This window comes from Mobula hypostoma, chromosome 24 (assembly GCF_963921235.1).
Source record: "Mobula hypostoma chromosome 24, sMobHyp1.1, whole genome shotgun sequence".
Taxonomy (NCBI): Eukaryota; Metazoa; Chordata; class Chondrichthyes; order Myliobatiformes; family Myliobatidae; genus Mobula; species Mobula hypostoma.
The window spans coordinates 1,094,707-1,113,663 of NC_086120.1; the positions used below are offsets into that span (position 1 = coordinate 1,094,707).

At 43.2% G+C, this 18,957-nt stretch overlaps 1 protein-coding gene across 1 annotated transcript in view; it reads left to right on the forward strand.

Annotated features, from left to right (window-relative positions):
• The window catches only part of LOC134337238 (very low-density lipoprotein receptor-like), a 90,570-nt gene extending 71,834 nt beyond the window's left edge, over positions 1-18,736 (forward strand). Inside the window, exons 11-12 of the mRNA XM_063032084.1 lie at positions 10,527-10,680; positions 15,525-18,736. Coding sequence (XP_062888154.1) covers positions 10,527-10,680; positions 15,525-15,537 — 167 coding nt within the window. The 3' untranslated portion in view covers positions 15,538-18,736. The remainder of the gene's footprint in view (positions 1-10,526; positions 10,681-15,524) is intronic.
• Positions 18,737-18,957: the final 221 nt, after the last annotated feature.

The following is an 18,957-nucleotide window of genomic DNA, read 5'->3' on the forward strand; positions in this document are numbered from 1 at the left end:
CTCCTGTACTCATGCCCTGACTGATGAAAGCCAGCATGCCAAATGCTGCCTTTACTACTCTGTCTGCCTATATCTCCACCTTCAGGGAATTGTGTACCTCTATCCTGGGGACTGTCTCCTATAATCTTCTCCAGGTCCCTGCCATTTACAATGCAAATCGTACCCTGGATTAACTGACCAAAATGTAGCACCTTGCACTTGTCAGAGTTAAATGCCATCTGCCATTTTGTGGCCCACTTTCCCAGTTCATCTGGGATCTGGTTCAGTCAGAGATGCATAGAGAGTTCTGTGTGATGCTGTGTAGCTTCTGTTCTAATGAACACTGTAGTACTCAATTGCATGGGAGTGGGGCCACAGCTGCACTGTATGTTGTATTTGCTATGTGACAGGATACGATTAGTGGACAAGATACGACTGAGTGCAGAAAAGCCAGTCAAAAAGCATTGGAGTGTCTTGTCTGGATGGGTCTAAAGAATGAATGAGCGTTTCACTGGAGATTGGCCAATAACAGCCATTTTTCTGGGTGAAAGTTGGAAGCTTGGACTGAGGTCAAATAAGATGCCAGAATGTTAAATGGACCCCCTTCTGTCTTCTCCTATCATTTCAAACCCCCTCCTGTCCTCTCCTATCATTTCAGAACCCCTCCTGTCTTCTCCTATCATTTTGAATCCCCTCCTGTCGTCTCCTTTCATTTCGGATCCCCCCCCCCCACTTCACTTTCAAATCTCTTTTTTCAGTTCGTCCTGACGAAGGGTCTCAGCCCGAAACGTTGACTGTACTTTTTCCTATCGATGCTGCCTGGCCTGCTGTGTTCCACCAGCATTTTGTGTGTATTGCTTGAATTTCCAGCAGCTGCAGATTTCCTTGTGTTTGCATTTTAAAATCACTACTCCAAAGCCTCTTCCAGTGATGCCTACGCTGAAGAAGTTTAAATGTTCTCTTCGGGAGTTTAGTGAAACCCTCTGTCACTGCTCCCCATCTATAATTTCTTTGGCCCTTCAACTTTTCAACCACACTCTGACCCAGACCTGTTACTTCAGCCATATATCCTCCCTTGGAATGTGTCTCCGCCGCCAACTTACTCCAGGTGGCTTCAGGATTCATTTTCGAGCCTCTCAATTTGGACCTTCTAAGGATCCCAGGTACTCACATTTTATTGACTCCGCCTCCCGTCAAGCTCTGAAAGCGACCCTCTCTGCCATGAGGAGGTACTTGGCGTCCCTATCCCAGACCCTTCCACACCTCCGGGACACTTTCTTCGCCGTTTGTAATGGACCTGCCCGTTATTTCATCCTCCGTCAGATCCATGCGTGCAATTGCCGTTTCTTTCACTTTGTCATGTTAGGCAAGGATCGCAAGATCTTCCATCTGCAGACCCCAGCACCTGCTGCCTCGGACGCTAGCAGGCATGAACTTTGGATCGCAGCCCCTGCCGCCGATCGTGGTGGCCTTACTGACCCAGAGCATATTCAAAACCCGGGCTCCAGCACCACCATTGCGGGTTCCAACAACCATGGACACCTTCAAAGCGATTGTGCAACCTCCATCTGCGACTCCAGCCTTGAACTCCAGGCCGGGTCTTCACGTGCTGCTATTGTGACTCCCATCTCCCCTTCCCCCACCACCACTCTGCAACCCCGTCTCCCTCAGATCCCATCTTCAGCTCCTGGACGCTTAGAGGCTCCATCTTCCTTTCACCCCAACCCTCCCCTCTCCACTGACACCCCCAGCCTCCCCCTCCCCCCTCTGATCCCAGCTCTCATCTGTGCCGGGTCTTTACCATCCTCTCCGACCTTAAATTCTCTGAGGCAGAGCGCTCTGTCCTCAGTAAGGGCCTTATCTTTGTCCCACTTTGCCCACACCTCAGCGAGTTCCGTGTTCGCCATGATGCTGAACTCTTCTTCCGCCGGCTCCGTCCTCGAGCCTAATTCTTTGGCAAGGACTCTCCCACTCCCACCGACAACCCCTTCTCCTGAGTTCAACCCTCCTCCTCTTCGTGGACACACAGCTCTGGTCTTCTGCCTGCTCTGGATCTCTTTTTTGCTAACTGCTGACGGGACATCAACCATCTCAACTTCACCACACCTTGTTCCAATTCCAACCTCTCTCCTTCCGAACGCTCTGCTCTCCACTCCCTCTGCACCAATCCTAACTTTACTATAAAACCCGCTGATAAGAAGGGTGCTGTTGTAGTCTGGCGTACTGACCTCTACCTTGCCGAGGCACAGCGACAACTTGCGGATACCTCCTCTTATTTACCCCTCAATCATGACCCCAATAAGGAGGACCAGGCTATTGTCTCCCACACCATCACCAACCTTATCAGCTCTGGGGATCTCCCATCCACTGCCACCAACCTCATAGTTCCCACACCCCGCACTTCCTATTTCTACCTCCAACCCAAGATCCACAAACCTGCCTGTTCAGGTAGACCCATTGTCTCAGCTTGCTCCTGGCCCACCGAACTCATTTCTGCATACCTCGACGCTGTTTTATCCCCCCTTGTTCAATCCCTTCCCACCTATATTCGTGACACTTCTCATGCTCTGAATTTTTTTTTGATGATTTTAAGTTCACTGCTTTATTTTCACCATGGATGTCCAGTCCCTATATACCTCCATCCCCCATCAGGAAGGTCTCAAAGCTCTCTGCTTCTTTTTGGATTCCAGACCTAACCATTTCCCCTGTACGACCACTCCCCTCCGTCTAGCGGAATTAGTCCTTACTCTTAATAATTTCTCCTTTGGCTCCTCCCACTTCCTCCAAACTAAAGGTGTAGCTATGGGCACCCGTATGGGTCCTAGCTATGCCTGCCTTTTTTGTTAGTCCTGACGAAGGGTCTCGGCCTGAAACGTCGACTGCGCCTCTTCCTATAGATGCTGCTTGGCCTGCTGCGTTCACCAGCAACTTTGATGTATGTTGCCTGCCTTTTTGTTGGCTTTGTGGAACAGTCCATGTTCCAAGCCTATACTGGTATCCGTCCCCCACTTTTCCTTCGCCACACTGACGACTGCATTGGCGCTGCTTCCTGCACGCATGCAGAACTCGTTGACTTCATTAACTTTGCCTCCAACTTTCACCCTGCCCTCAAGTTTACCTGGTCCATTTCCGACACCTCCCTCCCCTTTCTAGATCTTTCTGTCTCTATCTCTGGAGACAGCTTATCTACTGTTGTCTACTATGAGCCTACTGACTCTCACAGCTATCTGGACTATTCCTCTTCCCACCACGTCTCTTGAAAAAACGCCATCCCCTTCTCGCAATTCCTCCGTCTCCGCCGCATCTGCTCTCAGGATGAGGCTTTTCATTCCAGAACGAAGGAGATGTCTTTTTTTTTTAAAAGAAAAGGGCTTCCTTTCCTCCACCATCAACTCTGCTCTCAAACGCATCTCTCCCATTTCACGCACATCTGCTCCAGCCTCCCGCCACCCCACCAGGGATAGGGTTCCCCTTGTCCTCACCTACCACCCCACCAGTCTCCGGGTCCAACATATAATTCTCCATAACTTTCGCCACCTCCAAGCACATTCCCCCCCCCCCCACCTTCTGCTTTCCGCAGGGATCGCTCCCTACGTGACTCCCTTGTCCATTTGTCCCCCCATCCCTTCCCACCGATCTCCCTCCCGGCACTTATCCTTGTAAGCGGAACAAGTGCTACACCTGCCCTTACACCTCCTCCCTCACCACCATTCAGGGCCCCAGACAGTCCTTTCAGGTGAGGCGACGCTGCACGTGTGAGTCGGCTGGTGTGACATACTGCGTCCAGGCCTTCTATATATTGGTGAGACCTGACGCAGACTGGGAGACCGTTTCGCTGAACACCTACACTCTGTCCGCCAGAGAAAGCAGGATCTCCCGGTGGCCACACATTTTAATTCCACGTCTCATTCCCATTCTGATATGTCTATGCACTGCCGCCTCTACTGTCAAGATGAAGCCACACTCAGGTTGGAGGAACAACACCTTATATTCTGTCTGGGTAGCCTCCAACCTGGTGGCATGAACATTGACTTTTCTAATTTACATTAATGCCCCACCTCCCCCTCGTACCCCATCCGTTATCTATTTATTTCCTTTTTTTTTCTCTCTCTCTCTTTTCTTTCTCTGTCCCTCTCACAATTACTCCTTGCCTGCCCTCCATCTTCCTCTGGGCTCCCCTTCCCCTTTGTTTCTCCCTAGGCTTCCAGTCCCATTATCCTCTCCCTTCTCCAGCCTTGTATCCCTTCTGCCAATCAACTTTCCAGCTCTTAGCTCCATTCCTCCCCCTCCTGTCTTCTCCTATCATTTCGGATCTCCCCCTCCCCCTCCCACTTTCAAATCTTTTACTATCTCTTCTTTCAGTTAGTCCTGACGAAGGGTCTCGGCCCGAAACGTTGACTGTACCTCTTCCTAGAGATGCTGCCTAGCCTGCTGCATTCACCAGCATTTTGTGTGTTGCTTGAATTTCCAGCATCTGCAGATTTCCTCGTGTTTGTGTTGTTAAATGGACTGGTTGATTCAGGAAAATGGACTATTATCTTGGAATAATGGTAGCTCTTATTACAAGATAATTTTAAATTTAAGTTTAGTCTTAAAAAAACATTAAATATACCAATGAATTAAGTTATAGATATAAATCATCGCTATTATTTTCAGAAACTATAATGCACAGCATCTGTGCAGGGATAAGGTCTTTCAGTTTCTTTTCATTGACATCCAGCTGTAAGAAAAAGTTTGTGAACGCTGGTTTTCTGCATTAATTACTCATAAAATGTGGTTTGATTTTCATTCAAGTTACAATAATAGACAAACACAATCTGCCTAGATGAATAATGCACAAACAATTGTACTTTTCATTGCTTTATTGAACACATTGTTTAATAATTCACAGTTCAGGCTGCAAAAAGTGTGTGAACCCTTGTATTTAATAACTGGTGGAACCTCCTTTAGCAGCAATAACTTCCACCAAACATTTCCTGTAGCTGCTGATCAGAGTTGCATATCGGTGAGGAGGAATTTTAGACCGTTCCTCCATACAAAACTATTTCTGTTCATCCCTAATATAGGGATACCTTACATGAGCAGCCCTCTTCAGGTCATGCCACAGCATCTCGATTGGGTTAAGGTCTGGACTCTGACTTGGTCGTTCCAAAACATTAATTTTCTTCTTTTTAAACCATCCTATTGTAGATTTACTCTTGTGTTTTGGATCATTGTCTTGTTGCATCATCCAACGTGTGTGAAGCTTCAGGTAATGAGTCACGACCCTGACATTCTCCTGTAAAATGTCTTGATACAGTTTTGAATTCATTGTTCCCTCAATGATTGTAAGCTGTCCAGGTCCTGAGACAGCAAAGCAGCCCAAACCATGATGCTTTTCAGTTGTGATGAGTTTTAGTGTTGATGTGAAGTGCCCTTTTTCCTCCAAACATAGCAGTGTGTATTTCTGCCAAAAGTTCAACTTTTAGACCATAAGACAAAGGAGCAGAAGTCAGCCATTCTCCCATTTAGTCCCACTCGCCTGCCTTCTTGCCATAACCTTTGATGCCCTGGCTACTCAGATACCTATCAATCTCTGCCTTAAATACACCCAATGACTTGGCCTCCACTGCTGCCCATGGCAACAAATTCCGTAGATTCACCGCCCTCTGGTTAAAAAAATTTCTTCGCATTTCTGTTCTGAATGGGCGCCCTTCAATCCTTAAGTCATGCCCTCTTGTACTAGACTCCCGCATCATGGGAAACAGCTTTGCCACATCCACTTTGTCCATGCCTTTCAACATTCGAAATGTTTCTATGAGGTCTCCCCTCATTCTTCTAAACTCCAAGGAATACAGTCCAAGAGCGGATAAACGTTCCTCATATGTTAACCCCCTCATTCCCGGAATCATTCTAATGAATCTTCTCTGTACCCTCTCCAACATCAGCACATCCTTTCTTAAATAAGGAGACCAAAACGGCCCGCAGTACTCCAAGTGAGGTCTCACCAGCGCCTTATAGAGCCTCAACATCACATCCCTGCTCCTGTACTCTAGTCCTCTAGAAATGAATGCCAACATTGCATTTGCCTTCTTCACCACCAGTTCAGCCTGGAGGTTAACCTAAAGGATATCCTGTACGAGGACTCCCAAGTCCCGTTGCATCTCTGAACTTTGAATTCTTTCTCCATTTAAATAATAGTCTGCCCGTTTATTTTTTCTGCCAAAGTGCATAACCATACACTTTCCAACATTGTACTTCATTTGCCACTTCTCTGCCCATTCTTCCAATCTATCCAAGTCTCTCTGCAGACTCTCCGTTTCCTCAGCACTACCGGCCCCTCCACCTATCTTCGTATCATAGCAAACTTAGCCACAGAGCCATCTATTCCATAATCCAAATCGTTGATGTACAATGTAAAAAGAAGGGGCCCCAACACGGACCCCTGTGGAACACCACTGGTAACTGGTAACTGGCAGCCAACCAGAATAGGATCCCTTTATTCCCACTCTTTGTTTCCTGCCAATCAGCCAATGCTCTATCCACGTATGTAACTTTCCCGTAATTCCATGGGCTTTTAAGTAGCCTCGTGTGGCACCTTATCAAAGGCCTTCTGAAAATCCAAATATACAACATCAACTGCATCTCCCTTGTCTAGCCTACTGGTAATTTCCTCAAAAAATTGCAATAGGTTTGTCAGGCAGGATTTTCCTTTAAGGAATCCATGCTGAGTTCTGCCTATCTTGTCATATGCCTCCCGGTACTCTGTAACCTCATCCTTGACAATCGACTCCAACAACTTCCCAACCACCGATGTCAAGCTAACAGGTCTATAGTTTCCTTTTTGCTTCCTCGCCCCCTTCTTAAAATAGCAGAGTAACATTTGCAATCTTCCAGTCCTCCGGAACCATGCCAGAATCTATCGACTTTTGAAAGATCATCGCTAATGCCTCCGCAATCTCCACAGCTACTTCCTTCAGAACACGAGGGTGCATTCCATCTGGTCCGGGAGACTTAATCTACCTTTAGACTATTCAGCTTCTTGAGTACTTGTGCACACTTCCGCACACTTCTCTTCCCCGCCACCCTTGAGTGTCCGGTACACTGCTGATGTCTTCCTCAGTGAAGACTGATGCAAAATACTCGTTCAGTTCATCCGCCATCTCCTTATCTCCTATTACAATTTCACCAACATCATTTTCTATCGGTCCTATATCTATTCCCACCTGTCTTTTACTCTTTATATACTTGAAAAAGCTTTTAGTATCCTCTTTGATATTATTTGCTAGCTTCCTTTCATAGTTAATCTTTTCCCTCTTAATGACCTTCTTAGTTTCCTTTTGTAAGGTTTTAAAAACTTCCCAATCCCCTGTCTTCCCACTAATTTTTGCTTCCTTGTATGCCCTCTCCTTTGCTTTAACTTTGGCTTTGACTTCTCTTGTCAACTACAGTTGCATCCTTTTTCCATTCAAAAATTTCTTCTTTTTTGGAATATACCTGTCTTGCACCTTCCTCATTTCTCGCATAAACTCCAGCCACTGCTGCTCTGCCGTCCTTCCAGTGTCCCTTTCCAGTCAACTTTGGCCAGTTCCTCTCTCATGCCACTGTAATTTCCCTTACTCCACTGAAATACCGACACATCAGATTTCGGCTTCTCTTTTTCTAATTTCACAGTGAACTCAATCATGTTATGATCACTGCTTCCTAAGGGTTCCATCACCTCAATCTCTCTAATCACCTCCAGTTCATTACACAATACCCAATCCAGAACAGCCGATCCCCTAGTGGGCTCAACAACAAGCTGTTCTAAAAAGCCATCTCGCAGACATTCTACAAATTCTCTCTTGAGATCCAGTGCCGACCTGATTTTCCCAATCTACTCGCATGTTAAAATCCCCCACAATTATCATAACACTGCCCTTCTGACAAGCCTTTTCTATTTCCTGTTGTAATTTGTAGTCCACATCCCTGCAGCTGTTTGGAGGCCTGTACATAACTGCCATCAGGGTCCTTTTACTCCTGCGATTTCTTAGCTCAACCCATAAAGATTCTGCACCTTCTTTTGTCTGTGTCCACAGAACACAGGTTTCCCTCGCCATCCGAAGGTAGAGCGTTCCTATGAAACGGTTCATAAGCCGGAATGTCGTAAACCGAAGAAGCAATTACCATGAATTTATATGGGAAAATTTTGTGAGCATTCGCAGACCCAAAAATAACCTACCAAATCATGCCAAATAACACATAAAACCTAAGATAACAGTAACATATAGTAAAAGCAGGAATGATATGATAAATACACAGCTTATATAAAGTAGAAATACTTTTCCACAATCATTGCCTGAACTGTTCTCCGTAGCAAAAATCTCACTCAAGCACCGTCTGCAAAAACACACGCAAGTGCTCTCCAGTAACCTTTAAGCTATGAAGCTGCCAAATCATACCAAATAACACGTCAAAATACACAGCCGATATAAAGTAGAAATAATGTATGTACAGTGTAGTATCACTTACAGGAATCGGGACAGTGCAGAGCACACTGATGATGGTGTGTTAGACTGAGTCGTCGGAGTTTGGGTGGTGCAGTGGCCCCCCACCCTCCAGGCAGTGACCGGTACCAATCCGCGAAGCATGCAGGGGTCCAGCGGTAGCCGGGAGGCACACAGCACATCTTTAAGAAAAAAGCCGAAATAAACAAGCTAATTAATTAGGTGCCGCCCGGCACGTAATTGTCAGCCCAGATCAGTGCCGATTGCCGATTGCAGATTGCATCGCCTCTGATCTGGGCCGACAGTTACATGTCGGGTGGCACCTAATTAATTAGCATGTTTATTTCGGCTTTTTTGTTAAAGATGTGCTGTGTGTCTCCCGGCTACTGCTGCATTCTCCGTGAATCGGTATCTGTCCGTGGCCTGGGGGTTGGGGTGGTGGGACACTGGGGTGTCATCTCGTTGTCTGTTTCCATTAGAGCAGGCAGCTCATCTTCTCCTATGACTGCCTGCCTCGATGTCGAAGGTCGAGGTTCGTCGTCTGCTGTGGCTGATGTGGAAGGCTTGCTTGATTGCTGAGCCTCGCACATTTTTCTATCATACAGTTCTTTGTAAGCAGTCAAACCATCCTGCAAATATCCCCTAAACCAACATACCCTTTCAAAATTAAAGCCATACTTTATCATTACTGATTCGGTTTCGATTGTTATCCTTTCCTCTTCCAATTGCATCAGCTCCTCATCTGTCAGTTCTTGGTCATGGGATGTCAAAACCTCTTCAACATCATCTTCGTCAGCTTCCACAAGCCATACTCACTTAGTCCTTACTTCGTTCACCACGATCAAAACGCTTAATTATGTCTAGTTTTACGCTAGACCTTTAGGAGCTCTTTCAGGCTTTTCCAATACCATAGAACTCATCTTGCAAATGGCTGCTCACAGATACGTGTTTAAGCAATGCCGGCTGGAATGCAGTTCTGAATCCGGGGAGAGCGGCTGCTCAGGGCGCGCGCTGCCTTTCATCGCGTGCTTTTTTTTTTGCACTGCTTTTTCCGTAACAGTGAAAACACCTTCTGTTAGCGAAAACAGGGTACTAACGTAGGTCTTTCGTAACAGTGAGGTTTCATAAAGCGAACGTTTGAAAAGCAGGGGACACCTGCATTGTGGAACATCCAGGTGGTCTTTTGCAAACTTTGAGATGTGCAGTATTTTTTTTTAAGAGCATGGTTTCCTCCGTGGTGTCCTTCGATGAACACCATTCTTGTTCAGTTTTTTCTTATAGTGGACACATGAACAGAGACGTTAGCAAGTTCTACAGATTTCTGCAGGTCTTTTGCTGTTACCCTTGGGTTCTTTTCCACCTCCTTCAGCATTGCACATTGTGCTCTTGGTGTAATCTTTGCAGGACACCCACTCCTAGGGAGAGTAGGAAGAGTGCTGAATTTCCTTCATTTGTAGACAATTTCTCTTCAGACTCATGAACACTTGGATCTTTAGTAATGTTTTTGTAGCCTTTTCCCAGCTTAATATATCTCTACAATTCTTCTTCTAAAGTCCTCTGGAAGTTGTTTTGATGGAGGCATGGCGCACATAAATAGATCTTTTTTGAGATGAGCAGGCCCCGTCAATAACCTGACTTTGTATCTTTTTTATAGAGCAGGTTACCTCTACAACCCACACCTCCAATCTCATCTCATTGATTTTAACACCCGACACCAAACAGCTTTTGTAGAAGCTATTACCCCAGAGGTTCACACACGTTTTTGAACCTAGATTATGATGGTTTAAATAGTGTCCTCTGTACTGACGAGAAGTACAGTTGTTTATGTGTTATTAGTCTAGGTAGATCGTATTTGTCTATTATTGTGACTCAGATGAAGATCAGATCACATTTTATGAGTAATTAATGCAGAAAGCCAGGTAATTGCAAAGGGTTCATAAAATTTTTCTTGCAACTGCAAATGAAATGTGTCAAAGCTTTCTGTCAGAGTGCTCACTATAAAAGCTTGAGCTCAGTGAGAAGAATGTCTGCTCTATTTTTGTTGTAAATTTATCCTTTATAACTTTGCTTTTCTATCTGCAGTGTTCCTGACTGCAACTGTTGTGAGTTGTGTCACTGTCCATTGGAGAATGATTTTTAGTCGTATCAAGAAATCACGCTGCTATTCCCCAGTCCGCCTCCCTGCTGACAGTTTACTGATCTACAGCGGACAATCCACTGAGACTATTTCGCAGCAGTAAGTTCTGTCACAGCAGTGTTAAAGTCAGTTTGTTCATATTGCAGATCGCCGTAACTGCAAGAGTAAAAAGTGACCAGGATCGGACTAAGAGAGGGAATATTTATCTACGAGGTCTGTCGACCAAGTGGGATTAAAATGGTGTGACAGTAACTGAGATGTTGCTTTAAAAGAGGAATTTAAATATTCATGAATATGTATTAATGATTGCACTATTTATTGTGACACATAACGGTAGCGGAACTCAGCAAGTCAGGCAGCGTCTATAGAGACTAATTTCACAATACACCAATCGCAATACCTTGTTCTGGAGTAGGCAGGGGAAGACTGACAGTTTTGATTGACAATGGTGCAGTTCTGGAAAGAGGGAATGCCCAAGAATGATCAAGGACAGAAGTTGTGTTTGAATTCATAGTAGATGCGGTGCTGTGATTAGTCTGTTGGGCCCCCACTAGTTTGAAAGATATTCATGGGCAAATCTGTAGGGAAATTGTGGAGATATGCAAAAGCCATATGGTGATAATGGGAAATCTTAACTATCCAAATTAACTAGGAGTCAAGGGAAAGAAGCCTTTGAAATGGGTACAGGAGAGTTTCCTGATTTGGTATATTTCTGGCTTAATGCCAGTGGTGACAGCTGTAGGTCTGGTTCTGGGAAAAGAGTGGGAGATGGGTCTAGAAAATAAGGAAGAGAATATGGACACTCCAAAGCAAAATCTGTCAATTGGGAATTGGCCAGTTTCAGTAGTACAAGAAGAGATCTGATCTGAATAGATTGGAATCATTTGACAGGCAAAACTATATTTGGACAAGCGGGAGGCAATTAAGCTAGAACTATTTCAGCTACACTCTGGGTACATTCTCATGGTGGACAACATTGGGGAAACTACGGCTAAAACTCCATGTGACTAAAATGATAGGGAGCAAAATAGAAAACAAAGAGGGCACATGACAATTGATATTTTGTAACTAAGTGAGAACCAGGTTGATTGCAGGAAGCTCAGAGGGAAGGAGAAGGGGAAATGAGTATGGGAGATAAAACTGGCAGCAAAAGAGAAAAGGCTTGGTTTGTGAACGGGAAAAACAATACAGGGAGAGGCAGGGCCAGCCAGAGATCGAAAGAAATTTACAGTCTCTTTCTCCACACATGTTCACTTCAGTTGATGCAGATTTGTGGTACCTGTAGGTTTTATTTTCCTCTGGATTTTCATTTAGTGCAGAGATTTATCATGGATGCCATGCAGAAGTGCTGAAATTGGAGAAACGTGTCCATTTCTGGAAAAGTAGGTAAACTTTAGAGAGTAGAAGAAATTAGCCAAAAGATATGACTTTGCTTATGTAACTAGATCAGAGAAGCTGGGGTGGGATGCAAGTTATGATAGATTTTTAAATTGCGACGGTTTCGGCTGGAGCAATAGAGAAACAGTCCCATTGGTGACAAAATCCAGAACTAGGGGCACATAAATGTGACGTGGAAAATCTTTTATGCAGAATGTGATTTGGGTCTGCAGTACTATGATATGCTGGTTGCAGAGTTTATGGTGTCATAAAAGCGAATGAAAAATCTTTGAAAGGATTGTCAGGATTATGGAGTGAGGGCAGGAAGAGGTGTAGGGAGATGCTACCAACAAGTTGCTGTTACCCAGCAGACCACATGAGCACCTCCTATATTGCAAATATTCTGAGGTTCTGGAATGAAGGAGTAGATAGTCAGGAGTCTGTAAGGTTATTTCAGAGGTCATAATTTAGTTAAATATTGAAATCTTATGGAAAAGCTCAAAGAAAGCAGTAAAGGTTCAGACTGGAGGAGAAATTTAACTGGAAAACTGCTTCTTGAACATATCAGTCTCTGAGTAATGGGAAGTTTTGAAGAGGATTCAGGAGTTCAAGATAAACATTCTCGTAGTAAAATATGGCTACTACAAAGGGGTATAACTTTAAGATGTTTGGAGGAATGTCAAGAGGGTGTTACATTAGGAGCATTTAAATAGGTACATGGATGATAGAAAAATGGAAGGGGTATGTTGGAGAGAAGGGTTAGATTGATTTTAAGAGTAGGTAAGAATATAGGATTAACTGGATTAATCTGATATTGAGCTGGTTTAGGAATTTACATGCTAATTAACTTTTTTTCCTTCCTGTAACCATGCTATGAATCTGTAAGCCATTGCAAGGTAAAAGGAAGCGGCTGATGCAGGTGAGACTGGGGCCATCCGTCTCATTGCATTACTATTCAGTAGTAGGATGAGCCTCCACACTAACCCGGCCATCTTTCTGGGGAGTCACTCCAGCTATTCTACAGAGTAACAGGCAGTGTTGGCTAGATACACCTATTTCTACTGAATCTTCCACAAGCATAGGAATTCATTATGGATAAGTAAACCCCCATGTTAGGAAAGGGCTACATTCCTAGAAGACTATCCACGTCACAACTTTCTGTAGTGCAAACCCCTAGTTACTATTGAGTCCCAAATTATAAGTTGAGATGTGTTCTTACAGGATGTTTTTCTATCAACAGTAATAAAGGGCCACTTCAGATTTCCAAAGCTGATCTGTTAATTGGCCAGCAGCTGTGTTTGGAGACATTAGTGAGTACAGATGCTGTAAGGTGGAGCAAAAAAAAACAAACAGAAGCCTGGGATGGCGATAGGGAGGGGCAGATAGTTGCTTAGGAGGGGGGAAGTAAGTGCAGTGCCTTCAGTTTGAATTGAGACAAGAGTTTTAAATATCAAATATAATTCAGGCATATTAAGGGTAAATAATATGGAAAACTTATTTTAATTGCTAAGGAGTTTGCTCCAAATTAAAAACACATTATCCCCACTTGCACTATGAACCTTTTTCATAGAACATAGAATAGTACAGCACAGTACAGGCCCTTCGGCCCACAGTGTTGTGCCAGCCCTCAAACCCTGCCTCCCATATAAGCCCCCACCTTAAATTCCTCCATATACCTGTCTAGTAGTCTCTTAAACTTCACTAGTGTATCTGCCTCCACCACTGACTCAGGCAGTGCATTCCACGCACCAACCACTCTCTGAGTAAGAAACGTTCCTCTAATATCCCCCTTGAACTTCCCACCCCTTACCTTAAAGCCATGTCCTCTTGTATTGAGCAGTGGTGCCCTGGGGAAGAGGCGCTGGCTATCCACTCTATCTGTTCCTCTTATTATCTTATACATCTCTATCATGTCTCCTCTCATCCTCCTTCTCTCCAAAGAGTAAAGCCCTAGCTCCCTTAATCTCTGATCATAATGCATACTCTCTAAACCAGGCAGCATCCTGGTAAATCTCCTCTGTACCCTTTCCAATGCTTCCACATCTTTCCTATAGTGAGGTGACCAGAACTGGACACAGTACTCCAAGTGCGGCCTAACCAGACTTTTACAGAGCTGCATCATTACATCGCGACTCTTAAACTCTATCCCTCGACTTATGAAAACTAATACCCCATAAGCTTTCTTAACTACCCTATCTACCTGTGAGGCAACTTTCAGGGATCTGTGGACATGTACCCCCATGTTTCCCCACATGAATTCTCTAAAATCAAATTTGATTCCATAATCTCACATTTTGGATTGTGATTTATGTATTATCTATGGGCAAATTTCTGTAATGTGAGTTTCAGGTTCACAGATTGTTTTTCTGATATAAATAATGCAGCCCTTCTGTGACACTGAACTTAAATTCCTTCATCAATTTTCTACTGGAGTTTGAAACCAGTCGGCAATGATGCCCATCGGGGGGCCTCAGACTTTTCACTAATTTATCTGTAGCAGGTGATAGGATATTATCATCTCCTTTCTGTTCCCTTCCATCAAAAACAAGGAGTACAGTCCTAATGCTAACTGAAAATGCTGGGTTGGAGAAGATGGATGTGTAGGGGAGAACTGGCATTTAAGAAAGAATTAACAACACCCAGGAACGATAAATTAAAAGCACAATACCATTGTCAAAAATGTTGTCAGTAAAATGGTTCTAAAGACCTGTCCAAATCAAGGTACAGAGAGCTAATTGTGACAAATGGCGTGGAGCTATAAAAATCTTTTTGACTGTTTGGAAGTACATCTATCATTAACCTACTAGGACCCTAACTCCCACTTTCCCTTTAAATTTAACCATTTTGTTGGAAGATTTATTATGCATCAAAAATGATTTGGAAGTATGTCGGGCTATTAATGGGATAATATCCAATAATCTATGAAATCAGCCAGTCAAGAAAGCACAAAATTCCTGCTCATTGGAGTTTTACATTGCAGAGAAACGGTTGATGATTCAGGTCAATCAGTCAACTGAGAAAAGTTAGAAATCAAACACATTTTAAGTTGAAAGAGGACTGGTGAAGAGAACTAAAGAGAACAAAGGTTTGTTTGTGAGAGGGTGGAAACCTGGCTGAAAGGTGTGCCTAGATGTTTCTGTCAGCTGAAAAGTAAAGGTTCATCAGAGCTGAGCTTGTGTTGGAACAGTGCAAATGGCCAAAAGATGATCAGAGTGGACCAGAGAATTAACAGGCATCTGAAACCCAGTGCAGTGGACATGCATGTTCTGCAAAGAGCCTGTCCATTTCTTTTGTTTTCTCTGTGGTAGAGGTGGCCACACTACAAGGACCAGATATAATGTACTAGAGTGGAAGTGAATTGTTGTCTGACATGTTTAAGTGCCCAGCAGCTGGAAAGAGAAATGGTAGTGTTCATTTACAGACAGGAGCTCAGGTTCCACAAACACTTAATTCAGATCAGTTTTCCATAGTTAATACAGGCTCTAGCTAAAAATCTATGAAGATTGTTTTGATTCTTTGCATGTTCTCATAGAATTTGCTGATTTCTGATTCACTTGAATCCACAGCTCTTTATTGTGAGGATGAAGAGGGACACATCGTTAAGGACAGGACTTGCATTTTTGTCAGCAATCCCGTGGTAGGAGGCATTGCTCATGTGACTGGATACGCTGGAGATCATTGAACTGTTAATGTTAGTGCTCAGGGTATTGATGAAGTATTTATTTATAATGTTCTGATATTATTGTGGGATTTAATTTGGTGCACAGCAAGGGAATGTGTCAAAAAAGCCTTTCATCAATGCTCCATTAGAAACCATGATACCCATTTATCCGATCCATCAATAAGGCCAAAATCAGGCACTGTAATTAAACACTCAATGAGCCTTCCAACTGCACTGAACAATATTAATGTAACTATAAGAAGCTGCTTGGATACATTCTCTCAGTGTTAATCCCGTAGATTTCTGTGCAAATGTCATGTGAAAATAAATTTGCTGTTGAATCTGTGAGCCAAGAACAGAGTTCCCATGATTTTCTTTTTTTTGTTTTTGTATTCCTTTTATTTATGTTCCCCTTGTATACTTGTGGTCCCTCCTGTCCTTATTTCTGAGTGAGGTATCCTTCTCACCGGCCTCGTTCTCACAGTGTTGGTGAAGATCTACTACAGTAGTTTGGTTGTGCAGATGGTCCCTTACCCATATTTCCTGGAAGGTTCAAGATAAAAGCTGAAATACAAATCAGATCATAGATTTAAGATGCACATCCTCAGTTGTTCAGACCTTACACAGTTTGAAATAGCTGGAACTCGGAAAAGAAACAAGGTAGTGGCTGTCTAGTGCTGTCAGAATATTGCAAATAGTTAAAATTTTGTGCCAAGTTTTGCTGCTGATATTTGGAAGACTGTCTGAAATAGTGTGCATTATGTGGAAACACACATTAACGTAACTTCAGTAAGGTAGCGAACAAGTAAACATTTCCAGATCTAATCTTCAACTGAAAAATAAGCTGTTAATTGGAGCAGAATCAACTGAAAAAGTAAATGTTGCAAGAAATACTGACTTTCACCTTGCTTAAAAGTGGCGGTTATGTTCTGTGATCCAAAAGTCACCTTGAAGATAAAGCATTTTCAATTGAAATGACCTTCAATCATCACACAATCTGGTATGTGAACCATGCATCTATTTTTATAAACTTTGTTGTAATTTTGTTCTGCAAAATTAATACAGGTCGACTTCACTAATCTGACTACCTGTTATCTGGTTCCTTCGATAATCCGCACTGATTTCAAATTTTCCAGGCCACCGTACCAATCTGCTGTGCATTATTTTGGTTGCACTAGATCTGTACACGTTGGCGTGCTCTTGTAAGCACAGAAGGCGACTCCTGCTTGTTTTCCTGCATTTATTAATATCATTTGCATGAGGCACGGCTGTCTGGCACCCGCCAGCGGTGGGGGAGCTGGCGTGCGTTGGGTCGGTTGGTCCGCCTTCTCGCCCGCCTGCCGGCAGTCGTGCACTGCCCTCTGGCATCACCCGGCCGGCACTCTGTTCTCTTCTGCCTACAACCTCAGATCAGATGTGGTGACCCGCTGAATTTAAGCATATTACGAAGTGGAGGAAAATAAACTAATGAGGATTTCCTCAGTAACTGAAAGTGCAATGTAGTCTTTGAGTTAACTGCAAGTCTGAGTCTTTGCTATTGCTTAGCTCACGCTTGAGTGCTGGTAGTGGGTGCGCTTTATTTTTTGCCGGGGGGGGGGCTTTGGGGTTCTAACATTTAATTGTCATTCATTCTTTGGGGGCACTCCTCTGTTTTCACAGATGGTTGCGAAGAAAAAGCATTTCAGGATGTATATTGTATATATTTCTCTGACATTAAATGAACCTTTGAACCCTTAGATATTTTAAAGGTATGATGAGGCGGTTAGCTATTGCTTAATGTGATCCTTCTGTAATCCGGCATTTTCACTAATCCGGTACTCCTCAGGTCCTACTGGTGCCGAATTATAGAAGGTCAACCTGTACTGCCTTTGGATTAATACTTTATCAAAAGCCTGACAAGTGATTAATAACATATTGTGAAATATTTTGTGCTAAACTTTTGCTTGTCACCTTTGTGCTATTTATTTGCACATTACTGAAGGGTAATCAAATATCCAATAGTGATTGCAGTTGATGGAATTGTTAGATGTGGTTGAAAGACTAATTCTCGGATCCCTGTATTGAATAGTGATACTTGTATTAATACTGATACTAGTCCATAACGGCCTTTACGTCTTTTGACTGGAATAAAGGCTGCAATATAATCACTCATTGGCCAAATTCACTCCACAGCACAAATAGCTGTCCTTGGCAAAGGAGCAGCTATATCAAGAATCATTTCTGCCACAGATGATTAGTGAATATGCAATTCATTTACAATCTAGATTTCAAATTATCCCATACGAGGTACATATGAGAACCATTATGGCAGGGTCAAGTGACATCTTGCTGTTTTCCTCAATTTGACTGCACAAGGTTCTCATTCAGTAATCCTGGGCAAATGCTAAAGCAAATGACTCATTTGCTAGGAGTCAGTTTGCTAGATTGAGTTTTTATTCTCAAGCTATAATTATTTTGTACAATGCTAAGTTATTAGTAAAGTGTTTGTGTGTTTAAGCTATTGACCAACATTCTGTTGGTCCATAGTGCCACTGGAACTGTTGTTGGGATGCAGGCACCTGAACTGGAACCTAGTTTACCAATAGCTAGTCACCATGTTTGCTCCCTGTTCATTGCACTACACAGGTTAGATTTTAACTGCTTTTCTAATCGGGGCAGTTTGATTTCTGATGGAAAAGATGACTGGCCCAAGCTGCCAGCTTGACTCGGGGACATTGTAGCCAAAATCCATGCTAACATTCCCATGATCAGCTCCTACAGCACATTCTCGTTGTCTCTGAGCAGTTAGAATTGCTATTGCTGCATCACTATTATTCCCATTAAATTCATAAATATTCGATTTACAAGCAACTACAGGAGTTAAAAAGAACTGAATGTTGAAACTAACATTTTCACTGAAACGTGTGAAACAATAATTTAGAATAATTGCGAATCAAATTTCAGCACAAGTTTGTGTTAAGTAAGATTTTTTAAAATCGATAAATTTATCTATTTTCATTGTTCTCAGCTGTGTCCTGTTACACTGTCAATTGACTTTAAAATGTTGGCAATATTAAATAAAAGACTTATGTTAAAATCAAAATATGCCACTGGGTTCAATAAAATCTCACGAATCATTCTTTTGTTGTATGTGCATGATGCTTGCTCAACAGTGTCTTATTTCTGATGTGGTTTTTTGCTGGTTTGTAAATCTTTGTTAGAAACATAGCTTCTTGGCTAGCTTTCTGTAACCTTTTGTAACAGTTTTGAGGTAGGCCTCAGGAGAAAGGAAATGCTACAACCTCTTATTGATTAAGGTTACACGGGTAATTGGAAAATAATTGGGGGGGGGGAACGTC